We start from the raw sequence: 23,895 nt of genomic DNA, 5'->3' as shown, positions 1-23,895 counted from the left end.
TAGTATTTATGTACCAGATATGCTAAACATTCGTATGCCACTTCATGCTTCGGCCACCATTCCAGAGGATACACTTCCATGCTGACGACGCTCGTTAAAAAAATGTTTTAATTAAATGTGAGACTGAGCTCCTTCAGGGAGAATTGTATGTCCCCTGCTCTGTTTTACCTGCATTCTGCCAAATATTTCATGTTGTAGCAGTCTCAGATGATGACCCAACATATGTTCATTTTAAGAACACTTTCGTGGCAGATTTCACAAAAAATGCAAAGAAGGTACCAATGTGAGATTTTTAAAGATATCTTCAGCACTTGGCCTAAGTTTTAAGAATCTGAAGTGCTTTCCAAAATCTGAGAGGGATGAGGTATGGAGCATGCTTTCAGAAGTCTTAAAAGAGCAACACTCCAGTATGGAAACTACAGAATCCAAACCACCAAAAAAGATCAACCTTCTGCTGGTGGCATCTGACTCAGATAATGAAAATGAACTTGCATCAGTCTGCACTGCTTTGGATTGTTACTGAGCAGAACCCATCATCAGTATGGACACACGTCCCCTGGAATGGTGGTTGAAGCACTACGGGACGTATGACTCTTTAGTGCATCTGGCACATAAATATCTTGCGACACTGGCTACAACAATGGCATGCGAATGCCTGTTCTCACTTTCATGTGACACTGGAAATAAGAAGCAGGCAGCGTTATCTTCTGCAAATGTAAAGAAAGTTGTTTATCTGAGTGTCTACTGAACAATGGAAGATTCTCTTTCCAGTTGAAACTGTGTGGGAAATGTTGCCAGTGCCCCTTTACTATATGTTTTAATATTTTCACTTTCATAGTTTAAAAATATAGTATGTAGCGACTCCTGCCAAAAGCCTTTTCAACACCAGGACATATGGCTTCCAGTGCTTTTTCCACTGGTATATGAGTCCCCAGTGTATGCATTTAATTGAGTATTCTCAGGGTTAACTTCTACTTATCCCTCTGGAATATGGATCCCATATGGTCAGGATCAATAGATTGGCAAGCATTCAATTAAGATGTATTCTAAATTTATCATCTGTATTTCATAAAGGCAGTGATAGGAAATGCTGATAGCTTTCAAGTTGGACTTGAAAATGTAAGACATGATATTCCACAAAGACGGCATCTCCAGTCATCACAGCAGGGTAATGGATGGGTACCACCTCAGAGACAAGAGTGCCACTTCCTTAATCCCAGTATTGCCAATCCCAAACACTCAAAAAATCATGACCCAGACCCTCAAAATCATGAGATTTAAAAAAAAAAAAAGGTCAAGAACCAGAAGTTAAATAGAACTCTGTAGTACACCTGAGTCACATTTTCAAGCTTTTCTCCAAAATCACAAGGGCTAGATTTAAAAAAAAAAAAAAAAAAAAAAAATTAAACTAACTTTCTTATGTAATTACATGAATCCAAGAGATAGGGCTTTCCAGCTAAATAATTCCAACCAACACCAAATATTGTGATACTTGGCAACACTGCAATTCCCAACCTAGTCTCAGTGCCATGGATTTTTTCCCCTATAAGTCACGCATCCAAAACTAGACTTTTTCTCTTTGAATGTATGTATCAGTCATTGCTTATAATGCTCCACTGTCATGATGTCTCTCTTAATATGAACAGAATACAATCATAAGTGTTATCTTATTGGTCAAGAAAGAGTTCCATATATTTTACTAGAACCTTTTATTAAGTCTCATTTTTGAAGAGCTTACCTAAAGAACAATTAAATAAACATGCAACATCTCTTATGAAAAATTAAGTTATTATAGTTCATAATGTAAAGCTCTTTATTTACATGTTTTAATGTGAACAAAACTTCACAGGCAAATCAATTTGTATATCTGCCAACATCAGGCCTGTATTCCACAGTATAAAGTTACAAGTGAGAGAGACATTTAGAATATATTTAAGCGCATGGTACATTGAAAAGCCACATCGTTTCCATTGCGGAGACAATAAGCGTCTCTCTCACATTCTGTAAAGCAGTTTTTAATTCTAAGAGTAAAGGAAGGAGTTAAGGGATGATTACAGGAGCAGTATTCCCACACACCACCATTTTAGTAAGAGAGAGAGCAGTCCACTCGTTTCTGTGCACACTTTAAGGGCTTGATTCTGAGAAGTTGTGCGTCAATGGGTTTCGAAAGTGCTCTCTACATCTCAGGGCCAAGCCCTGAATAAACTGAAGCTCCGACAAAAATATACTGCTTAAACTATTCTAGAATAAATAGACTATTTTAGAGATTGCAAGGAGGGTTGGGATGTGTGGAAGGTGAAAGTGAGGTGGAGATGTACTCCTTTTAAATTCTAACCGTTAGTTGAGCTCTAAATATTTGCTGCAACCTGAATTATAATCCGTGGCATCTGAGCCCTAAGAGTATTTTGTAAAGAAAGTATAAATTGAGATTAAAACCAATCTACAAGACCTGCCCTTGTAAGCATGCTCTAAGCTGCTAAGTGGGTGGGGGAAGTTTGGTTTGATACCTAATTGTGCCCTGTAACTGCTGGGGCTGGAAGACTGCTTAAGTGGAGGGCAGAGTTTCTGCAGAGATGGCATGTGGCTTCTGAGGGAGTGCCATGCACTTCTACTTGGTTAACAGGGACGGTGGCTGCAACACGGAATTGAGGAATAATGCAAGGGAGGCGATTTATGAAGCCATTTTAAATATCAAGCATTGAACACATGCAGCAAGTACTCATGAAGTACAATCTATTGGCCATGTTATGAGTTGCAATAGGACCAACATAATAAAAACAAAAGTTACACTGGTGAAGGTGCTGCTCCTATGTTAGTGTGTTTGGTCACAAATCTGCATATTGAGATCACCCAATGCTGCCTTAACATGGTACACTGGAGCAGCCCAAGCGATTATTTTTATACAGATCATATATACACACACATCACACCTTCACTAGAGCCATTTGTTAGAAAGTTTTAAAAGCGAGTTTTATTGAAAGCAAATGCTATGAACATCTAAAAATGCCCCATTAACCCTTGAAATGAGGCTGAACTGCTTAAATCTTTAGGGCAAGAGACTGTGTGGACTCTTTATACCCAGGAAAAGGGTCAGAGCTACATAAAAATCTGAAAGCCCCCAGGATCTGGCCAGGGATGGATTTCCCCAGTGCAGGATCCGCAGAAGACAGCCACATGCTGTGCCAAGAGTCAGGGGCAGGAGGGGTGTGTCGGGGTGTGGGTGCAGCACTGTGGAGATCTGTAGAAGTCTATCTATTATTTTTTATGCCTGGGGACAGTACAAAAGGTGACAAAGTCACCAGACCCCTTTTCTCTTGGGCTTAGAGTTCTGTGCTGTGTCTCTTAGAGCCACAGTAGAGAATCTCTTTCAGAATATCAGTGATAAATACAACCATGTACTAAAGAGCCTAAATATTTACTCTCCAGGAATTTTGCGTATTGCTCAGCTGCAATTTTTTATTTCTTTTTAAATACCACTAAGAAACCCCAGAAGCAGCTATGAAAACTACATCTGAGTAACACAAAGGGCTGTATGTAGCCTATGGCAGGATCAGTAACCCAAACACTGAAGTCTAGTGGTGGCTAAGTTACATTATTATAGTAGGATCAAACCTATTAAATCAGACACTAGTTTATGTCATTTACTGCAGAGGGCTCCAGGATAGAGAGAGTTTTAGAATGTTAAACATTGAATTTGCATGCATTTGTGGTTTAGTGCTGATCTATACTGAAGTAATATGTTTCTGTGGTTTAATAGCCACAATGTCAAAACACCTACTGCCTCAGTGATTAAAAGGGAAGAGATATGAGAAGCGAGCATTCTTGCCTCCTCCCACACACCTTCCCTTTTACCATTCTCCTTTGTAAATTTAAATGAACAAAAGCCCAACATACATTCACAAATCGTTGACTACGGGGATTGAAAGCCAATGGTATTAAATCAATGTCATGGGGAAATCTAGTAAGTTTAATGTTCTGGCAATACTAGTCCATTAACTTAAGCACGATGGGCAAAAAAAAAACCCCCAAAACAGACATTTCTCTAGGTTTCATAAGCTCAAATGTACAGGATGCCAATGATAAGCTCTGAACTGTCAGATGTGCCAAGTTAGTGAAGCAGCTCTGTGTAAAGTAAAAATATAGACAGTGGCTATCCACCCTTTAGGAGGTCTTTTATACAATTTTTTTCGAGCCGCTCAGAAAGTACCAAAGCAGTGGCAAGTATTTGCAGGTGTAAGTAGTGTTTATAGCCAACAAAGCAAACATTGTATCCAGAAGGACCAATTCTGTTCTTATTTCCGATATATTTTACCCAAATCAATGGAATTCTTGTAGATTTTTTGCTAGTGAGAGCAGAATCTGGCCCACTGTATATAAATACACAAACACGCTTTTGCAGATCCTAGGTCCTCTCAACCCAGTTTGTGTAGGAGTAACCTTGTGCAGTGCACAGAAAGCAATTGCTATTGACTTCAAAGCAGCTTCTGCTTGTTTGTTCAGCCACACTGCTATGAAGATAGGCTGAAATGCACAGAGCGGACTTAAAATTCCATTCTTTAGCAAGACAGATATATTTAGAAAGGAGACCAAAAAAAAAAAAAGTTAAAGTGCAACTGCTTGAAAAGCAGATGTAATTTACATGCAGCTGTAAGCATTATACTCTTAAAAACAAATATTTTGACCATGTCCCTTTAATCTGACAGAATTTCTCCCTACCTACTTCTAAACACCCTTTAGAAGATAGAAAGTTAAATATATTTTCCCCTTTATCATGAATGAATGCACACTGCTGTGTTACTGTTATCCTGCTCACAAGTGGTGACCCATGCAGGTTCATTTATTCTTCTTGGGTAGCTCATAAGTAATGGGCTGCTGCCTTTTTACTTTTGAAGAAAACAAAACCTCACAACACGGAGGCTGAGATTTTTTAATCTGCCAAAGGGATTTGGACCCCATTGAGCATCCAAATCTTTAAGGCAGCTTTGAAAAATCTCAGTCTGACTCTTTTGTTCAGGAAACATAATTGAATTTAGACCTTACAAAGAAATACAAGAACTCTAAGAAGTTGGTAAATCTAAAGTTTGAACAACTACAATGCCATTTTAATTTCTTGCACTTCACTGTGTCAATTTCTGCACCATCTAATCCAGCCTGTGGCAAATTCTCTGAAATCAGAAAAACTAGTGACCATCATCTGTGTCCTAAATTGATGTGCAATCTAACACAACGGTGCTACAAAAAAAACAACAACATGTAACATGCACATCTCATGCAACACTAGACACAGAGTGGCAGTTATTGAGAAATGCAACACGTTTATGGTCTGGGGTGGGGGAGGAGGAAGGTGGATCAGATCATTTACTTCCTTATTCTACTGTTTTATACCATTCCTAACACACAACCTTCTTTTGTTTTAGTTCAGTGACATTTTAATGCCATGTTAAAGAAGTGTTCATGAGGTAACCAACACATCATGGTCCAACTTTCTGGAACTCCTTCATAATGGATACATGAGAAACCAAATTTTGCCTTTCAGTCCTGTTGACTTCAGTTTGTGTTGTGCCTACTGCTGGCCGAGCTGAAAAGCGACGGTCCCTGTACTTCACATAGCTTCACAGTGCCAGCTGTCTGGTAAATATCAGAGAGCCACAATACTGCCTGTCATTGCATGTTCGAAGTTAGTCTTCCTTTTAAGGTGGCTATGATTTACTGCTAGCTTAGGACAAATGCTTCCAAGTTCACACCTATAGAGAGTCCTTTATTCAAATAATCCGTCTTGAAAGTTAAGTTTGAGACTAGTTTTAAACCATACGAAGTTCAGCTTTAACATACTCATTTATATTTTAATGGATCTAAAAACCAAAGCGATAAATAAATAAAGACCACACTCTTGTTGCCCTAAGTCAGTTTCTTAAAGAGCACTCACTCCTTTTTACTGTGCTCCAGCACACGGTAGGGCAGTGCAGAAACTCTTTTGGAACCATGCTCCTCCTGCACTATTGGCAGTGTGGCTGGAGTGTAGATCTCTGCCATGCTATCATTGTTCTCCAGGGCACCATAGGAAAAGGAAGCTTTGAGGTCAGGCTGAACTGCAATTCCTTTGTCGTGTACATTCTGCATGCCTGCAACAGGGGGAGGAAAGGCAGGGATTCAATAGTTAGGAAGAGAAGTCCCTTCTTCCTCTGCCCTGTTATTGACAAATCATACAATTTCAGGGCTAGCAATATGCCCTATTAGCTGTGTGAATGTTAAACAGAAAGACAGAAATAACCCTGGAAAATTACAGTGGCTAAGCTCCTTGTGGGCGGGTGATGGCAGTCACCTATCATTAATTTGAACATCATTTAGTCACAATCCTCTCCTTTCCCCAAAGTTTATTCTTACTTTTTTGAATTTCTGGAGCCCCTTTCATGAGAGGGGCATTGAGTGCTTGGAACAATTAATATTCAGGACCTACAAATTGATTACTTCATCCTGTGCAGTATAATTATGTTCATTTTTCAATAATGGCCTGATTTTTCAGAGGTACGGTGCACCCACAACTCTCCCTGTGGTTAGTACGAGTTAAAAGCATACAGCATTGTGCAGCATTGCGCCCCTACCCTCTCTGCCTCATCCATGAGGACAGAGCTTCTCCCTAATTGGCATTTGTAAAGTGATTTATAGGTTAAAAGATCTGGTTTTTATTAAGATTGCTTCAGATTCTAGATCCGATTCTTATAGACACTAAGGCCACATCACACCACTCTGGCAGGGATACACTCCCATTTTAAGGTCTCTTTACCAACTAGAACAGTGTAAAGCATCCTTAGCTTAAATGAGGATCAGACCCTCTGTATTCCTTTTAAAACAATTTGACGCCAAAGCTGCATTCATCATATCAACCTCATCGTGATCATTTACACTGCTGAGCTACCAAAGATATAGACGCAACCCATCATGAAGAGAAAAAGTTATGGATGCATAAACACTTTAACAAATAAAAATAATTAGAAAAAATACCACAGCAGCCCAACAGGTTGCAACACTGAACAAAGTGTTAAAATAAAATAAAATTTAGAGAGAAATCAAAACTTGACTTTTTATTCTGACAATGGATGTTTAAGAGGCAGAATGGCAAAATATTGGACTTTTCTTGTTACCTGGCATAGCATCCATGGAGATGTAGGGTTCAAATGGTATGGATTTCTTCTTGTTTCTTGTGATTAAGAAGACACCTAAAAATGCAACGAAGCACCTGAAAGAGAAGGAGCAGGGGAAGAAGAGGAGAAAAAAGGCCTAGTGAAGTGAGTGGAAAAAAAAAAAAGAAGTCAACAGTTGTTGCTTCTTCTGAATGTCCATCATGCACCAGAAGAACAGAACACAGAGCTGGAAGAGACTGAACCTGCAGAGCAGAGTTACAGCCCTACTCACCAGGAAGCAGTCTCTCTTAGTTGAATAATGACTGTGTTCACATTATTGAGATCCATGCTGTGTGCAACTAGTAATCAGAACAAGTCAACCTTTCCCTTGGCAAAATGCTCAGTTATTAATTTGCACTTATGGGAAGTGCTGAAGTCTTGACAAATTACAGGGGAATGGTAACAGCCCAAAGTTTGATTCACTTTTACTAAATTCCAGGATTCAACAGTATGACCTTTTAGGCATGTCTGTAGGTAAATGCACTGACAGTTGTCAGCCCTAATTTCTGCAGTATGCTAATGAAAAGAGACAAGGTTAATTAGTACTTTCAGTGAGTCTGTGTTTCTGTATTAATTTGTAAGATAGCTTAATGTGTCCCCTGCTTAGAGAGAGCTATTTTAAAAATCAACGCATTGTAACAAGACTCAGTACCGAGATAAGTAAGTAAGAGCTTTACTAATCCTGTCTGCACTGTAGGAGTACCCAAGCAGTACTTGACTGGACTCCCAAAACCCTGTCCTCAGCCCAACATAGGTTCAGCATAAAATGTGGGATGGGTTCTCGGAGGATGGTCATTTATTTGGTTGTTCTAGTCTTGCTTACAAATTAGGAGGGACACCTTTAGTCCCTTATGCTAAATGTTAAAGGGGATAAAAGGTAACTGGTATCAAGATTGATGCTTCAGGGCCTAAGCTAATCTCCACCTATGGTCAGGAAGACATTTCCCTGCATAGTATAGTTGTTGCACAAATGTGTGCACAATAGAGCTTTTATACTCTTCTGAAGCATCTACCTTGGGCCTATGTCAGAGACAAGATATGGACTTCATGGGCTATTTTACATTCTAGTAGGACAGTTTTCAGAGTCAGTTATCCTACACATCAACGGATGCTAGAAGACAAAGCAGTAGTATAATGAGTCCCAAACAGGTTTCAATAAAATAATTCCTGCCACAGAGGACAATAACCTCCGCCCTCCTTTTTTAAAAGTTTAGCCATACAGAGAAATAAATTTCAATTTGCTAACACAGTAAGCATCTGTGTAAATCAGCAAAGTTCCATTCATTTCAATAGCACCATGTCAGTTTACATCAGCTGAGGATCTGGCCTGGTATTTTTAAAAACATACCCTAGTGCAAACATGCATATATGGAGAACATCTTCACCAGTGAAGTCCAAGTAGAAGGTTGCTCCTGAGACAAGAGGAGATAACATGAACAGGTTTTAGCTTAAATTAGATTCCCTCCCCCATGTGACTTAGCAAGTAGAGGTACATCTTAAATCACCACTTCCTCCAGCAATCAAATCATTTTTAGAGAGGAAGGGAGGGAAATCATGAAAAAGACCCCAAAACTGAAAATTGTTTTGTTTATTTTTCCCCAAAGAAGCTTTTTTAAAAAGGAGGGGAAGTATAGGAATGCTGGCTCCACACTTAAAAGTTGTATAAACGTGTCAGTTAGGGATTGGATATTTTACCAAAATAGTTATACTGGTACAACACCCTCGTGCGGATGCAGTTACACTGTTATTATGGGGCGTTATGCTGGTAGAGTTCACTCCTTTTCCTGTACGAGAATAGCTCCACTGGTATGAGTCCCTTTAGACACCAGCATAACTCCATGCACACTACGGGCTTGTATCACTTTAACTACACCAGTATCATTAAAACAATACCATTTTTATGTTTAATCGAGACCCAACCCCATTTAAAAAAAAAAAAAAGCCACAACTAGGAATTTTATTCATCTGGGGTAAATCTTTCCCTTTATGGGCAGACACAACCTTCCTTGTGAAGTTTCCTTTACACAAGTTATATGCTAGGATGGAAAATAGTGATACTCCATTTGCCGCAGCCAACAATGATTTGTATTGCTATCAAACGTACTTCACAACCACCTCTAAGGCTGCTATGCCAGTGATTTGGTTGAAGTTATTAGCACTGAAGAGCAGTACCATATAAGCAATATTGAACATATTGCCCGAGCCCTGCCCTGAATGGCAAGACAGGTTGAGAACCTCTAATGGCAACAGGGACTGAATTCCCAACTAATTGCCTATGGCTCAGTTCTGCCAAGTGATCTCTGCACCCACTGAAGTCAACAGGAGTTGAGGGGACAGATCACCATTCAGGACTGGGCTCAAAGCGTCCTGGCTCCTACTCACTTAAATTGATCATTGAGGCATATCAAAATAACTTGCTGTGTCTGGTTGCAATATCTGTCTGGGAACCCAAGAGTAGAGAAAAATCAGGCAGAAAAACTGAGCCACAGCCATTCAGGATCTTGAATGAGACGTCCACCACCTAAGTCAATATGTAGTTTACAAAGGCACCAAAGACTGAGGCTCTGTCTTCTGGGAGGGTTTTACCAGCTATACAGGAATAACCCTCATAGTTATACAAGTATAATCCTTTTGTTTGGACTCCAGCATAAAAATGGCTTTCATTTTAGCTTAAATCCCTTCCCAACTGGCATACTCTAAATCAATCAATGAAAAAAGTGCCACTCTTGTAATAAAAGTGTCCACACACGGATTATATCTATACAGCTATATGAGTATCAATTTATACTTTAGGTTATGCTGATAAAACTTTCCCATGTAGAAAAGGCCTGAAACAGGAATATGTCAGCCCATAAGGATGGGAGCTGCAGCATCCTATATACAATGTGAACAAGAGCTTTGGAAAACGAATCACAGCAGACTCTTCTTGAGAAAACAAAAGCTCTTCTCAGTAGCATCAGTCCCACTCTACTGAGTGCTGGTGAGGTTTCACAAACAGTAGAGGAGTTTCAGCCCTGGACCTAAGCTACACATCTAGCAAGCATTCAGATTGCAAGACACTCACTCTTCTATACTTTAGGACAGAGTGAGTGATCCAGTCTCAGACATAAGCACCAAATCAGTGGTCAGATCTTAAGAGAAAAAGTTTTTTCAACAGCCTAATGGGAGAATTCACACAAAATGAAACTGACTACAGAAAACAGCAAGAAAATGCAAGTTATCTTCCTCAGCTAGAAAAATCAGGATTTTTCTCCAAAAGTCTTTTGCCCTTATTTTAAGAGAACAACAAACCTGATAACATTGCACAAGTGTTTACCTGCTGTAATCGCTGTTGCTGTGGACAGGATGTATCCTATGCTGGCAATCTGAGATGAGTCATACAGCTGCGAGGCTTGGGTTAAAAACCTTCAACACAATGGCAAACAATGCAGGTTGATTTTTTTTTCTTTTTTAGAAGAATTCTCAACATGTGTTTAGAAGTTGCTTCTGTAGGAGATAGTTCTTTCTCTGTTTCTTTCCACCTCTCAAAAGAATGCTCTCTAAAGATTTTAGAGCCTCTTCTTCCTCATACCTTCAGTGGAGTCACTCTATCACAGCAGTTTAAAAGGAGAGTCAGACCCCAAAGGGAAATCCTGGCCCCACTGAAACCAGTGGGAGTTTTCCTACAGCTGTCAATGGAGCCAGATTTTTAAAAAGTTTGTATTCATGTTGCTAATATCAGGGTCAGAGGAGAGTGCTGGTAACACTTCTTTCAGTAGCGTATAGCAGACTTGGTCCATAGTGTTAGCACAGGGCTAACAGTGTTCCCACTGAAGTCAGTGTCAAAACTCTCATAGGGTTCAGTGGGAATAGAAACAGGCCCTTAACGATGAAAGCTGGCGTATAGGTACTGGCAGACCGTCAGCATCTCGTTTTCATTAACATTATGGTTTCAGAGCAATGGCCACTCTTCAGTTTTTAATTACAACCTTGTACCTTTTTTTTAATTCTTAGTTCTACAGTTATTATGAAGGATGTGGTGTTTACATAGCAAAGAGATGAAGAACTTCCCTCTTTCAGGACCAGCCTAACAGTAAGCAATTTAATTACCTAGTCTTGTCCCTGTGGGTTGCTTTCTAAACATTTTAACTACATTGTACTGCACAGCTGTAAACCACAATAGGAAGAGAGACCATATCAACTCACCTTGCTTGAAATACTGCTGTTGCAACCATGCATACCAACATGATATAGAATATAGGGTAGCCAAGCTGGAGGCTTCCTTGTATTGAGACAACAATCATGCCTGCTATAGCCTTCACGGTCACTACAGTCATAGACCCTGTGAATATGTAACAAAGTTCAGTTGTAACATAGCAGCACAGATCACTGGATTGTTAACTGGAATCTCCCGCCACAACAGGTGACTGCTAACAAAACAAAAGGTGACAAGAGTCTCAGCCTTCCTTTTGCAAAGGACGGAACAGGGGAGGAGTGAGATTCCTGACCTCTATTCTCAGTTCTGCCACTGGTTCACTACGTGACTTTGGGTGAGTCACTTAACCTCTGTGTGTGGCTGCTTCCCCACCTGTAGAACGCAGGTATTTACCTGATCTCCATTAATGTTTGAACAGCGCCTTAAGATCAAACAAAAGGGACTAGAAAGGTGCAAACATGCCTTACTTCTGATGGTATACCAGTTTTATTACTAAAACGGAGGAAATTTCTAAACACAGCTCAAGAATTAGGATTGAGAAAAGCCAATTCTCTTCCCCTTTTCTGCAAGCACAAGTCAAGGCAACTCAGAATTACGGTAGTCACCCTGTCCATGATTTGGTTGCCCTGTCAGGCCTGTAGTTATTAAGCTAGATACCACAGTGATGGATATTACATCTATAGCAAAGCTTGAGGGAGTACTGCAGCACACTGCATACTGCTTTCAAAGCACTGGATCATGGAGCTAGTTATACACCAAGTGGAACCTTCAACTCCAAACTCTTTAGCATGTTGGTGTCTCTGCCTTTCTATTATTCCGTTTACTTGGTGTTTCTTAAGACGACAGATCAATAGGAAGGAAAACGCTAGGGGCGAAATCCTGGCCTTAGTGAAGTCAATGGCAAACTTCCATCAACATCGATGGAGCCAGGATTTTGCCCCACCTGCAGAGCTTCTTCTAGATTAAATGTGGATCTGTTGACATAGTATTGTCTTGGCGCCCCAAGAAGCCATAAATACAACTGCAGTGACAGTGTCGCAGCTCTTCCTTTAAAACTATGATGGCTCATATAACAGTCACAGTAATCATCTTCCAGCCTCCTCCAGCACCTGGCAACTGAGGAGCTCAAAAGCAAGCAATTCACAGACATTCATGATATTAAGTTTCCCCACCATCCCTGCCTCCCATTTTACAGATGGGGAAATGGACACGCAGAGAGGTCAAATGCCTTACAAAAGTCACACAGGGAATGAGTGTCAGAACCAGAAAGATTCCCGGACTAAAAATCCTGTATTTTAGCCACAAGATCATCCTTCCACCTCAGCTGAAGCCATAGGACACCTCCCAGTGTTTTGCATACATGAACACAACACATTGTCATTAGCAGGGTTTAGAATCTGACACATCCTCTATTTGGGGGACTAGATCCTGCCTCCATGAGGAGTGGACTGATGGGCCAGTAGGTCTTGTTCATCTCTGCTTTGAAATGCTATAGCAAGATTCCGGCTTTATTTGCTTTTCATAAACATTTCTGGAGTTAATTACTGTGATTAGCGACGTAAAATGCATTAACATTCCCCAGCGGCAGGAGCTCTTCACTCCAATTCACGGTATTAAACCACTGTTAGAAAATTTTAAGCACACATTTGAACTTACCCAGCAATGCTACCAGCAGAAGAATAACTACTATGTAGTTTGCATTTTTCCTTTTGTAAAAATATAGCAGCAGGCAGAACAGTATGATTTCCACAAGCTAGGAAAAAAAAAAAAGGCAGAAATAAATATTAGAAAGTGAGGGATGGCATGGGAAATCCTTTTTCTTGCCGTGTATGCGGCTTTGATGCTCATGTCGGCAATGGTAATAAGACCTAGCTCCTTTCACCATTAGAGCTCAAAGCTTTACAAAAGGAGGTCAGTATTATTATCCCCATTTTACAGGTAGGGAAACAGAGACAGAGGAAGTGATTTGCCCAAGGTCACCAAGGTAGGCCAGTGGCAGAGTTTGGAATAGCACCCAGGTCTCCGGAGTCGCAGTCCTGTGTGCTGCCCACTAGGCCACACTGCCTCCCATAAGCTTTGTAATACTATAGCTTTATTTGATGCCACAGAACTGCCTAGTCCCATGAAACTTGATGGATGGAAATGACACTCTGCACATCGTCTCATCTTGTGGTACTGCTAACATCCCTCAAAGCTGAGGCAGGATCTAGTAAGACCATGGGTCAAATCATCCCTGATCTGAATGGATGAGATCTTCAGTGACTTTTGCAAGAAGAGTGGAGTGGGATTTTTTGGGGATGCTGCGTTCCGTAAAATAAAACGAACAAAACAAACAGGCCAAATAATGCCAATTGTGCACCCAGGTCACTGTTCTCATTCAGCTTTTCCTAAAGCGATTCCTGCATGAGGACCTAACCCACCACCCACTGAAGTCAGTAGGACTCTTTCAACTGCCGTCAAGTGGGACTTGGATGAGGTCCTAATTATGAGAACATGAGGTTTTTTGCCCTTCTGGTAAAAGCACAGATCTGAGTCACAGTATATGGGCATCTTAGGCACAGTTGATGCCAATCTGCAGTCTGTTACCAGGGGTTAACAGTGGCAGGTTGGGGAGGGGGTGGAGTATTTTGGATAGGTTTGAATCCTGGCACAATAATTCAGAGAGGGAAGGGAAGCTGAAGACCAATCCATTCTAGAAAAAACACACCCTCTGCTTTAGATTGTGCATACAGATGCATGCTCTGAGCTAGGGAGACAATTATGGGAAAAGCTTTTAGAGTCATTAACAGAGCCAAGAAAGAGCCATGAGAATGATTAAAGGATTCAAAAACCTGCCTTGTGATAGACTCAAGGAGTTCAATCTATTTAGTGTAACCAAGAGACGGTTCTGGGGTGATGTGATCACAGTCTATAAGTACCGACAGGGAGAATAAATATTTGATAATGGGCTCTTCGATCTAGCAGAGAAAGGTATAACATGATCCAATGGCTAGGAGTGAAGCTAGACAAATTCAGACTGGAAATACGGCGTAAATTAACAGCAAGAGTAATTAACCTTGGAATAACTTACCAAGGGTCATGGTGGATTCCCAATCATGGACAATTTTTAAATCAAAATTGGATGTTTTTCTAAAAGATCTGCTCCAGGAATTATTCTGGGGGAAGTTCTATGTCTGTGTTATACAGGAGGTCAGACCAGATGATTACACTGGTGCTTTCTGGCCTTGGAGTCTATGAAAATGCAGCAAGTACCTATGAAAATCCATTTTAAGTGAAAGCCCCAGCCAGACAGATTTCAGAAAGCATGGAATCCATCCCATATTTTACGGGACACCTTACCATATACAAAAGAAATGGCCAGCTGACTAAATGCTTAGTTATATTGTCTCCTGTCATCATCTCATGACTGTTGGGTCCAAATGTTATCAGCAGGTAAGTTCCAACAACCGCCAAACCACAGCCTACGAAGGACAAAACATAACGTCCTTTGGCAAACCAAGGACAAGAAACAGAAGACATGTTAGTGGATTAGTACAGATGCATGGGTTACACACTGCACATGCATCTAACTACAGATCATGCTTCCCCCTGGAAATGGTTCATTCCTCCACCCTCCGTGCCCTCTTTCAAAATATTAGAGAAAACATGCAATATATGTGCTCTGAGCTGAGAGCCAAGAGTTAACTCAAGAGAAAAAGTCTTCTAAGCAAATAGGCGAGGGTGAGTGCTAAATCTTAGGCCTAGGCTACCTGGCAATGCCTCTTTAACAGTGCAGTGTTCATTCTGTCAGGAGGCAGAAAGTCTAAGGCCCCACCCCGCCCCCCAGCAAATACTTGCACATCTCTGTCGTTCCATTGAACTTCGATTGTGTTGGTGACAGACTGACAATTTCCTGAATTAGGTTTAATATCCTTTGGGGTCCAGCATATTAAACATGCAATTGTGTATGCATTACTGTGGATTGTATGTAACTTCACTAGGAGACTGACTAATGCACCCTAAGGTATCAGGAACTTCAAAGTTTAAAAAAAAAAAAAAAAAGACGTGAGGTACATTTCCTACAAAATATCTGGGAGTAAGGGGGAACGCAAATGACCCATTTCAAATCCACCTTTTTGAAGCTATGCCTAAGGAAGGAAAACCTATTGTCTATTAACTACCTGGTCCTGGAAACTCTCAATCAAAGACCCTGGAGCTGTATAAAAAGGTGAATTAAACACATAAGCGTGCTTGGCCTGAGCCAAAGCTGTGAGTCGCTTGAAACCACAAGGAAACCCCTTGGGTGGGGTTTGGAAGGACTGCTCCAGCCAGAGCTCACCTTAGGGTTGAGGGGACCTCTAGTAGACTTATTAGCATATGAGTAGGGTTTTTTATTGTTTTTAATAGGTTCTCTCTGTAATGCTTTTTATGTTAAGAATAAAATGGGCTTGCCTAGAAAGAGCTGTGGGCTACTTTATATTGGTGGGCAGTCAGTCTGTCAACTGTCTCCGCAGAGAAAGTAAGCAGGCCTACTTTGGCAGCCTGTCTCTGCTAGGAATAACACAGTGAAGGCAGGGAACTGTTCATCCTGGAGATACCTTGGTCAGAAGGGAGAGAGACATGGGTCTCCACCCAGGAGAGGTGATGACAGAAGCCTGAGAGTGGGAGCCCTTGCTGGACCAGACAAGGGGGAACACAGGCACAGTTAATCTGAACTGAGACAATATTTAAGGCAGGGGTTCTCAAACTGGGGGTCGGGAGGTTATTATGTGGGGGGGTAACGAGCTGTCAGCCTCAGGGCCGGCTCTACAGTTTTCGCCGCCCCAAACAGCGCGCCAAATTGCCGCCGGATGGCAGGGGCAGTCCGTGTGCCCTTAGGGCAGCAGACGCATTTCTGCAGGGGCGGCAATTCAGCGGCAGCTTCTGTGTTTAGCTGAAGCCGCCGCGGACAGCTATACATAGAAGCTGCCGATGAATTGCCGCCACCGCGGAAACACGCCTGCTGCCCTAAAGGCGCACGGACTGCCCCCGCCACCCGTGGCGGCAATTCAGCACGCTGCTTGGAGCGGCGAAAACACAGGGACTGCTGCCCCTTGTAGATTGCCGCCCCAAGCATCAGCTTGGAATGCTGGTGCCTGGAGTCGGCCCTGGTCAGCCTCCACCCCAAACCCTCCTTTGCCTCCAGCATTTATAATGGTGTTAAATATACAAAAAGGTGTTTTTAATTTATGGGGTGGGGAGGTTGCACTCAGAAGCTTGCTATGTGAAAGGGGTCACCAGTACAAAAAGTTTGAGAATCACTGATTTAAGGGATTTTCAGGATCAAGGCCCAAGGATGTGCCATCAGATTCCTCCAATAAACCCCACATCAAACTATTTCTAAGATCAGTAAGCAAGGAGGGGACCTTACAGGTTCATTTTCAACAATCAACCCAAGATACGGAAAATCCATTTGTAAAAACAGCATTTTAAGAATTGTGTCCCTTTAATAACTGTCATGCTATATACTATGAAGTAAAACTTAAGCCACATTCAAAGCAGAACTGAAGAATAATGGAAGTGAAACTTACTCAGAAAGTCTTTGGGTTTCCACTTTTCTTTAATGAATATAATTCCTATGATTGCGCTAGCTATTAAAAAAGACAAAAAGTTACGTGCATTGCATTTTTATGAGCAATCTTACATAAATATAGATACAAGAGTCCTTTTCTTTTACCTATAACAGACACCGCACTGAGTGGCACAATCAGTGAAAGAGGTGCAAAGGCATAGGACGAAAACACCCCCAGTTCTCCCAGCAGCAGAAAAAACAGACCACACCACCATGTCTTGGTCCTGAAATAGGCCCGAGGGTCTCTGGAACCTGCCAGACGGATGTGGCTATATTTCTAGAAAGGAAAAAAAAGCAGATACTTGGGGATCCTCACTGTTTTTCCTGTATAGGACACTTGGAAAGAGGTTCAATATTTGTTTCATGATACTCACCTGGAGGTTGAGTGCAATACTGATAACTAGATGACCAAATATAGCCAGTAATGCACCGATCAAGTTTTCCTGTAAAGCAAAGCAAACGTGCAGATATTAGATTTTCTCTGTGAAGCCAGTGGAAGTTTGGGAAGGGAGAGGCAATCCTGATAGAAAGCAGATTCTTGAATACCTCTCTCGGAGTCCTGTCTCCAGATCTAGATACTATTCCTATATGATCGTGGGCAAGTCATTTAGCCTTTTAATGCCTTAATTATCCCATCTGTAAAATGGGGTTAATACTTTCCTGCCTGACATGGGCGTTGAGATGCTTAGTTGAATGTTTATGGAGCTCCTTGAGATCTCCATCAGGAAGGTGATGTAGCCCTGCACCACACTCTTTTTTCAGTAAGCGGCACACCTAAAAATCCATTTTCATGGAGGATCTGAGAATTTGGTGTTCACCAGAGTACAGATTAGGCAGGTTCTTCAGTACCTTTCTTTAATTCCAGGTTCAGCCTCTAATAAATACCCTGACTGACCTCCAACTGTCACAACAACTGGCCAGATAGGAGCTTGCAGGAAAGAGATTTAGAATGCGCTTTTTAAATGAACCAGTTAGTCATTCCAGAGAAAAGCACAGGCGGTGGAAACCACTCCTGACAGACTAGTGTTTACAGCCCAGCAATACCTTGAACAAGCTAGAGGCAGAATTCAGAGCAACAATGAATGAAAGGATGAATCACAAAAGAGATGCACATCACGATGCTACCAGAAGAGCTTGAAGCGATCTCTCTGTGTCAAGTAGGGACATTTACCCTTTGCGTTCCTCTAGCAACAGTCTAAATCTCATTAAAGCATCATTAACAGTTTTCGTTTCAAAACACAGATATCCAAGGTAGAGCTGGTACTTCAGGGTGATTTATTTGGGATAGCTGAGCCCATGTTTGTCCCTCTTTCCCCAACTATTGATATTAAAGACATTGGCATTATTTTTCCATGCACAGTCAGGCATTTAAAGTAACAAATTACGTGTGTAAGTGGGACAGAAAGCCCTTTGAAAAATTGAAGGTGATTAGGGTGCAAAAGGAGTTTAATAAGCCACGAGTCTCATCAAGCCAACTTCTCCCAGAGTATCCAAGGGCATGTCTACACAGCAATGAGACACCTGCAGCTGGCCCCTGCCGGCTGACTCAGGGCTTGGGCTAAGGAGCTAGGTACATCGGCCAAACTGGACAGTCACTACGGAAAAGGATAAATGGACACAAATCAGATATCAGGAATGGCAATATACAAAAACCTGTACTTCAACCTCCCTGGCCACACTATAGCGACCTTAGGTGGCCATGTCCTGCAGCAAAAAACTTCAGGACCCAGACTTCAAAGAGAACTGCTGGAGCTTCAGTCTTTGACACCATCAGCTCTGGACTAAACAAAGACTGTGAATGGCTTGCCAATTACAGAACCAGTTTCTCCTCCCTTGGTTTTCACACCTCTACTGCTAGAACAGGGCCCCATCCTCCCTGATTGAACTAACCTCGTTATCTCTAGCTTGCTTGCTAGCATATATATATATACACCTACCCCTGGCAATTTCCACTACCTGCGTCTGACGAAGTGGGTATTCACTCACGAAAGCTCACGCTCCAAAACGTCTGTTAGTCTATAAGGTGCCACAGGATTCTCTGCTGCCTGAGCTAGGGACTGTGTACAGACATAGGTGAGGCACAGTCTCCCTCCCATCTCACAGGGTCCTTGAGCCTGGGCTCCAGCCTGTGCCCAAATGTCTACACTGCAATTAAACAGCCCCTTACCCCAAGCCAGCTGGCATGGGCCAGTCATGGGTTTTTAATTGCAGCGTAGACATGCCCCAAGAGAACATCCCACTGCAGACAGCAGGAGGGGACCAATATTATAACCCTACTGGATTCCAGGCTAAGAAGCTCAGCAGGTTCCACTGGTTCATCAACCAAACCTCAATTTAGAAAGGCATGGCAGAGGCACTGCCTCCACCACACAGCTCAGAGTTGCCAGCTCGGGAGGGCCAAACGTACTGAAACGTGCCCATGCCAGTTCTCTCAGCAGCACTTAGACTTGCGCGGCACCCAGATCTGCATCCTCAGCAAGACCCTTGCACAGTGTTCAGAGTCATTCTAGCTGGGATTTTCAAAGGGGCCTTTGAGTCAGCAGCCCAAATCCCCGTCCTAACTCCATCAAGATCCTCTGAAAATTCCAGACTCAGGACCAGTTAGAGAGGAAGGACGGGCTCCTGGTTAAAGCACTGGGTTCACTTCCCAGCTCCCCGTGTGACCTTGGGCAAGTTAGCATCTTTGGCCCAGCTCCTCAAAGTTATTTAGGCTCCTAACATCCAGTGAAGTCAGTGAAAGTTAGGAGCCTAAATATCTTTGAGGATCTGGGCCTTGGTCCCTCAGCTCCCACTGTACAAATTGGGAGGTTATAATCCTTCCTCTCTCACTTCCTTTATCTCACTGTTGGTCCTCAGGGAGGTTCTGTGCCTCACTAGGTCTAGACACAGCACCGAGCCCATGAGGGCCCCATGGCGCTGCTGTAATACAAACACACAGCACATGATCCAAGAGCTCAGCACACTCAAGACAATATTTATATTTCCAAGCCGGCCATAAATCCCAGCGCCATTCAGGTCAAGTTTTAGGCCTACTAGGCAGTGCCTTTGGTGAACATCTGACCTTGTAAGAATAGGGATCCTCATGGGGCAGTACAGATATAGCAGCTGTTGCGAGAGGAAGCTGCTGGAGCTGCAGATCTGGGCCATTCCCTCCTTCCATTTTGGTTTATTCATGCATCTCCCTTGCGGCTTCCTCAATATCCGCAACCGCTGTTTAGAGAAGAGACTTGGGCACAGCCGGTGCCTCCTGGCCCATTACTTCACACCACTTCTCCTTTTCCATCTTGCTCCCCTGAGCTAAAGAATGGGCTGGTCAGTGGAATCCGAGCATCCTCACAATTGCTGTTCTGCTGCTGTCTCCTTTTTTCCCCACATGACAAAGCAGGGACAATCCAGTCACTCCAGGAAGAGGTGTGGATCAATCCGTATTTCCAATAGGTCACCAACACAACAGCTTATCTTTCCCAAGATGTTAGACACTAAGAAAGATTTAAAAAATAAAAGGTAAATCAATGAACAATCACCACAAAACTTGCCACCTGAGGGCAGTGTATTTATAGCGATGTACATACACACGAGTCGGGGAGCCAGGTGGATGGGATGAGAAATTCTGGCCAAGTACACCAGGCAAACCTTTACTCTTATAAGAAAGTCCCCAGAATCAAACTGACATTCATACATATTAGACGGTACCTCAGTGTTCAAGGTTTTTCCTCAAGACACCCACACAGCACCAATTGCATAGAACTCAGTTTATCTGAGCCGATACTTAAACTGCATGTTGTCCTAAAAGTAAATGTTCCTTTGGGTGGTATTAAATATCAGGCCATCCCATTTGGAGAACTGGAGTCAAAAAGCTCTGTCCTCCAAGTTGTGTTTAATGCTCCTTTAGTGCCTAGTGTCCTTGTGTTGTACACTCAGGAGACACAACATCACAAGTCCTTCCACCACCACACAACGGAGATAATAGTGCCGCTTTTCATTTGCTCTAACCAGGGGGTCCGAGCCTGCTCCCATTTTACTGAATGGCAATGCTCCCATTGACTTCCATGGGAGCAGGATCGGGCCCTTAGAGACTTCAAGCTCTGGGGGCAAGCCCCACTCTAGCTGTGTGGGAAACACCATGCACACCCCAAGGACCTAGCAGTAGCCAGCACTTTGATAAGCACCTTTCACTGGAGAATGTCAAAGCACTTTACAAATACCCAGGAACAGAGACTCAAAGTGATCCCTTATTATAGCTGGGGAGGCTAAGGCACAGAGCAGTTTAAGGGCCTGATTTTTCAGAGCTGCTGAGCACCCACAGCTCCCAGTGAAACCACATGATCCTGAAGCCAATATGGGCTATGGATGATAAGCACCCCCAAAACTCAGACCCTAAGTGAGTTGCCCAAGGTCACAGAATAATTAAGTGGCAAAGATGGGACTAGGATCCGGTAGTTCCACTGCTCAGTCCCATGCTTGGCTACTAACCACAATCTCTTTCCAAGCCTCAGGCCTATAAAGGATTTGCCTGGCCCACCCCCAGTGATAGCGGTTAAAACAAATGCAGCAAATGCCCTTCACACGCCCAGCTGAGGAAAAGGGAGCCACCGAGCAAATCAGCTGTCTCGGGCTGCAGGGGGGAAGAGCAAGATTTTACTTCTGAATGACCATCCAAGCACAATCCAAATCCGGAGCTTTGCTACACGAACGGAAAGGCTCTTCCGTGTCACTTCCTGATTTAGGCAATCCACCTTGCCCTGGGTGGGCCACTTCTGAGCCTAAAAACGACACCGCTGGCTTTTCAGAGTAACGCCCAGCAGGAACACATCACAAGCGAACACAAAATACATTCCCAGCCGGACAGAAAACACGCATCAGACCAGAAATTACAGATCGTTCATGAACTTCCTATTGCCCACGCCAAGCCATTGATATCACTCACCCAGGCTGACTTTCCGCTTCGGCTCAGGGATCTCTGCTGATACCCTGCACCCAGGGATATGGATATACACAAATTGCTTTTAATTTCTCACCCAACTTAGGGCTTCCAGTTTGCTGCAGTGTTTTGCTCTTCTCAAGATACTGCGATTTGATGCTGGCCCTGCCAGTCAGCTGGGAGGCGCGTGTAGGATTGAGATTACTGGCTGCTAGGCAGGGGTTCAAGGCAGACCCAGCCTATTGGTTGGGAATGGTAAAGCTTGTTTGAAGTGCAAGATACTAACGAGAGAGAGAATGAAAGCAGAGGCCAGGAGCTGTGTTTTCCAGCCATTTAGTGGGGTGGCCTCTAGTGGTCACAATTTTGTATTTGCACGGAAGCCAACAGACTAAATGGGCTGATGGTCCAAATGTGCGAGATGCTGAGTACCCTCATCTCCTCTTCATTGCACTCAGAGGGGAGGACCCTGGCTTGAAGCTCTCAGAATACATGCAGTTTTCTTTGTTAGAGGCCCGATCCTGTGAGATGACGAGCACAAACAAACCCCAATGAAATAATTGAGAGTTACAGGTGCTTGGCATCTCTCCAATGCAGCCCAAGATGCACTGGTTAAATGCATGTGCTTTGGATTCAGCCTCCTAAAGCCAGCCTGCTGCACCAATGAGGAGGATTCTGTTGCCAGTGCATTGACTACCATACTAAAACAATAATCCTAGTAATAGTTAATGCTTGTTAACTGATCCGATGATCAAAGGAGTCTTAAGTGTTCTGTATCAGAGGGGTAGCCATGTTAGTCTGGATCTGTAAAAGCAGCAGAGAATCCTGTGGCACCTTATAGACTAACAGATGTTTTGGAGCATGAGCTTTCGTGGGGGATACCCACTTCGTCAGATGCATTAAGTGTTCTGATTATATCAATGTTAGACACCCCATGGGACAGATTTCCAAAATAAATCACTACCCACTTAAGTACTTTCATAAGGGTCAGATTTTTTTTTTTAACATGGCACCTTGGCAGCTGCTGGGTGCTGGTGAGCACTTTAAAAAAATCTGACCCTTATTTAGGTGCCTAAATGGGAGATGAGCAATTCTGACTACAGATGTGGATGCTGAGCTTTTATTTATATCACAGTAGCCCCTAAAGGTTCTAAGATCAGGCCCATTGTTGTAGAAATACATAGCAAGAGGCAGTTCCTGCACCAGAAAGCTTACAGTCTGAAGACCCAAGGAGGGAGAAAGAATATCAAGACAAAATGACTTTTCCAAAGGATACACAACAGGCATCAAACTCAAGTCTCCTGATTGCTAGGGCAGCATCTAGCTACTGGGCCAGCTGATGCTGAAGGCTTCTAAAAATCTGGCCCAGGAGCCTGCACAATTGCAGCTAGTGGATGTCATGCCATTAGGGTGATTAGATAGCAAGTGTGAAAAATTGGGGCCGAGGTTGGGGGGTAATAGGTGCCTACATTTAAGAAAAGCCCCAAATATCAGGACTGTCCCTATAAATTCGGGACATCTGGTCACCCTACACACCATTGACCTCAGCAGGAGCAGATTCAGCCCCTCTTGGCCAACATAAAACCTTGTTAACAATTAGAGCAGGGGTGGGCAAACTTTTTGGCCCAAGGGCCACATCAGCATTGCAGCCGTATAGAGGGTCAGGTAGGAAAGCCTGTGCCTCCCCGAACAGCCTGGTCCCCAGCCCTTATCTGCCCCTCCCACTTCCTGCTCCCTGACTGCCCCCCTCAGAACTCCAGACCCATCCAACACCCCCTCATCCTCACTCGGGACCCCTGCCCCTAACTGTTCCCGTGGGACCCCATCCCATTCAACCCCCACTGCTCCCTGTCCCCTAACTGCCCCGACCCCATCCACACCTCTGCCCCCTGACAGCCCCCCCCAGGATTCCCACACCTATCCAACCCACCCTGTTCCCCATCCCAACTGCCCCCCCAGAACCTCCACCCCATCCAATCGTCCCCTGTCCTGACTGCCCCCGCCAGGATCT

At 43.1% G+C, this 23,895-nt stretch overlaps 1 protein-coding gene across 2 annotated transcripts; it reads right to left on the bottom strand.

Annotated features, from left to right (window-relative positions):
- Positions 1-1,694: 1,694 nt before the first annotated feature.
- Positions 1,695-22,032, bottom strand: NIPAL3 (NIPA like domain containing 3). Of its 2 annotated transcripts, none has more exons than XM_032789539.2 (12): positions 21,894-22,032; positions 20,028-20,445; positions 17,341-17,409; positions 17,072-17,243; positions 16,926-16,985; positions 14,716-14,861; positions 13,033-13,129; positions 11,367-11,502; positions 10,498-10,586; positions 8,530-8,593; positions 7,143-7,237; positions 1,695-6,122 (listed from the first exon to the last, which is right to left on the bottom strand). In XM_032789539.2, exons 2-12 carry the CDS (start codon positions 20,124-20,126, stop codon positions 5,923-5,925), a joined length of 1,227 nt encoding a protein of 408 aa, XP_032645430.1. In that variant the 5' UTR covers positions 20,127-20,445; positions 21,894-22,032; the 3' UTR covers positions 1,695-5,922. The 2 variants fall into 2 exon arrangements, with proteins under 2 accessions (XP_032645430.1, XP_032645434.1); XM_032789543.2 differs by having other exon boundaries at positions 14,716-14,837; positions 21,894-22,027.
- Positions 22,033-23,895: the final 1,863 nt, after the last annotated feature.

Source organism: Chelonoidis abingdonii, chromosome 25 (genome assembly GCF_003597395.2).
Source record: "Chelonoidis abingdonii isolate Lonesome George chromosome 25, CheloAbing_2.0, whole genome shotgun sequence".
Taxonomy (NCBI): Eukaryota; Metazoa; Chordata; order Testudines; family Testudinidae; genus Chelonoidis; species Chelonoidis abingdonii.
Note: the sequence above shows the minus strand (reverse complement) of the source record. Positions and strands in the feature narration are given on the sequence as shown.

Excerpts from the sequence above, each read along its gene's own strand:
- NIPAL3 (XM_032789539.2), bottom strand. The coding sequence starts at position 20,126 with ATGGAAGGAGGGAATGGCCCAGATCTGCAGCTCCAGCAGCTTCCTCTC. Across the intron at positions 10,587-11,366 it reads ACAGCAGTATTTCAAGCAAG|GTTTTTAACCCAAGCCTCGC; the intron begins GTGAGTTGATAT and ends ATTGTGTTGAAG. Across the intron at positions 7,238-8,529 it reads ATATGCATGTTTGCACTAGG|GTGCTTCGTTGCATTTTTAG; the intron begins GTATGTTTTTAA and ends CTTCTCTTTCAG.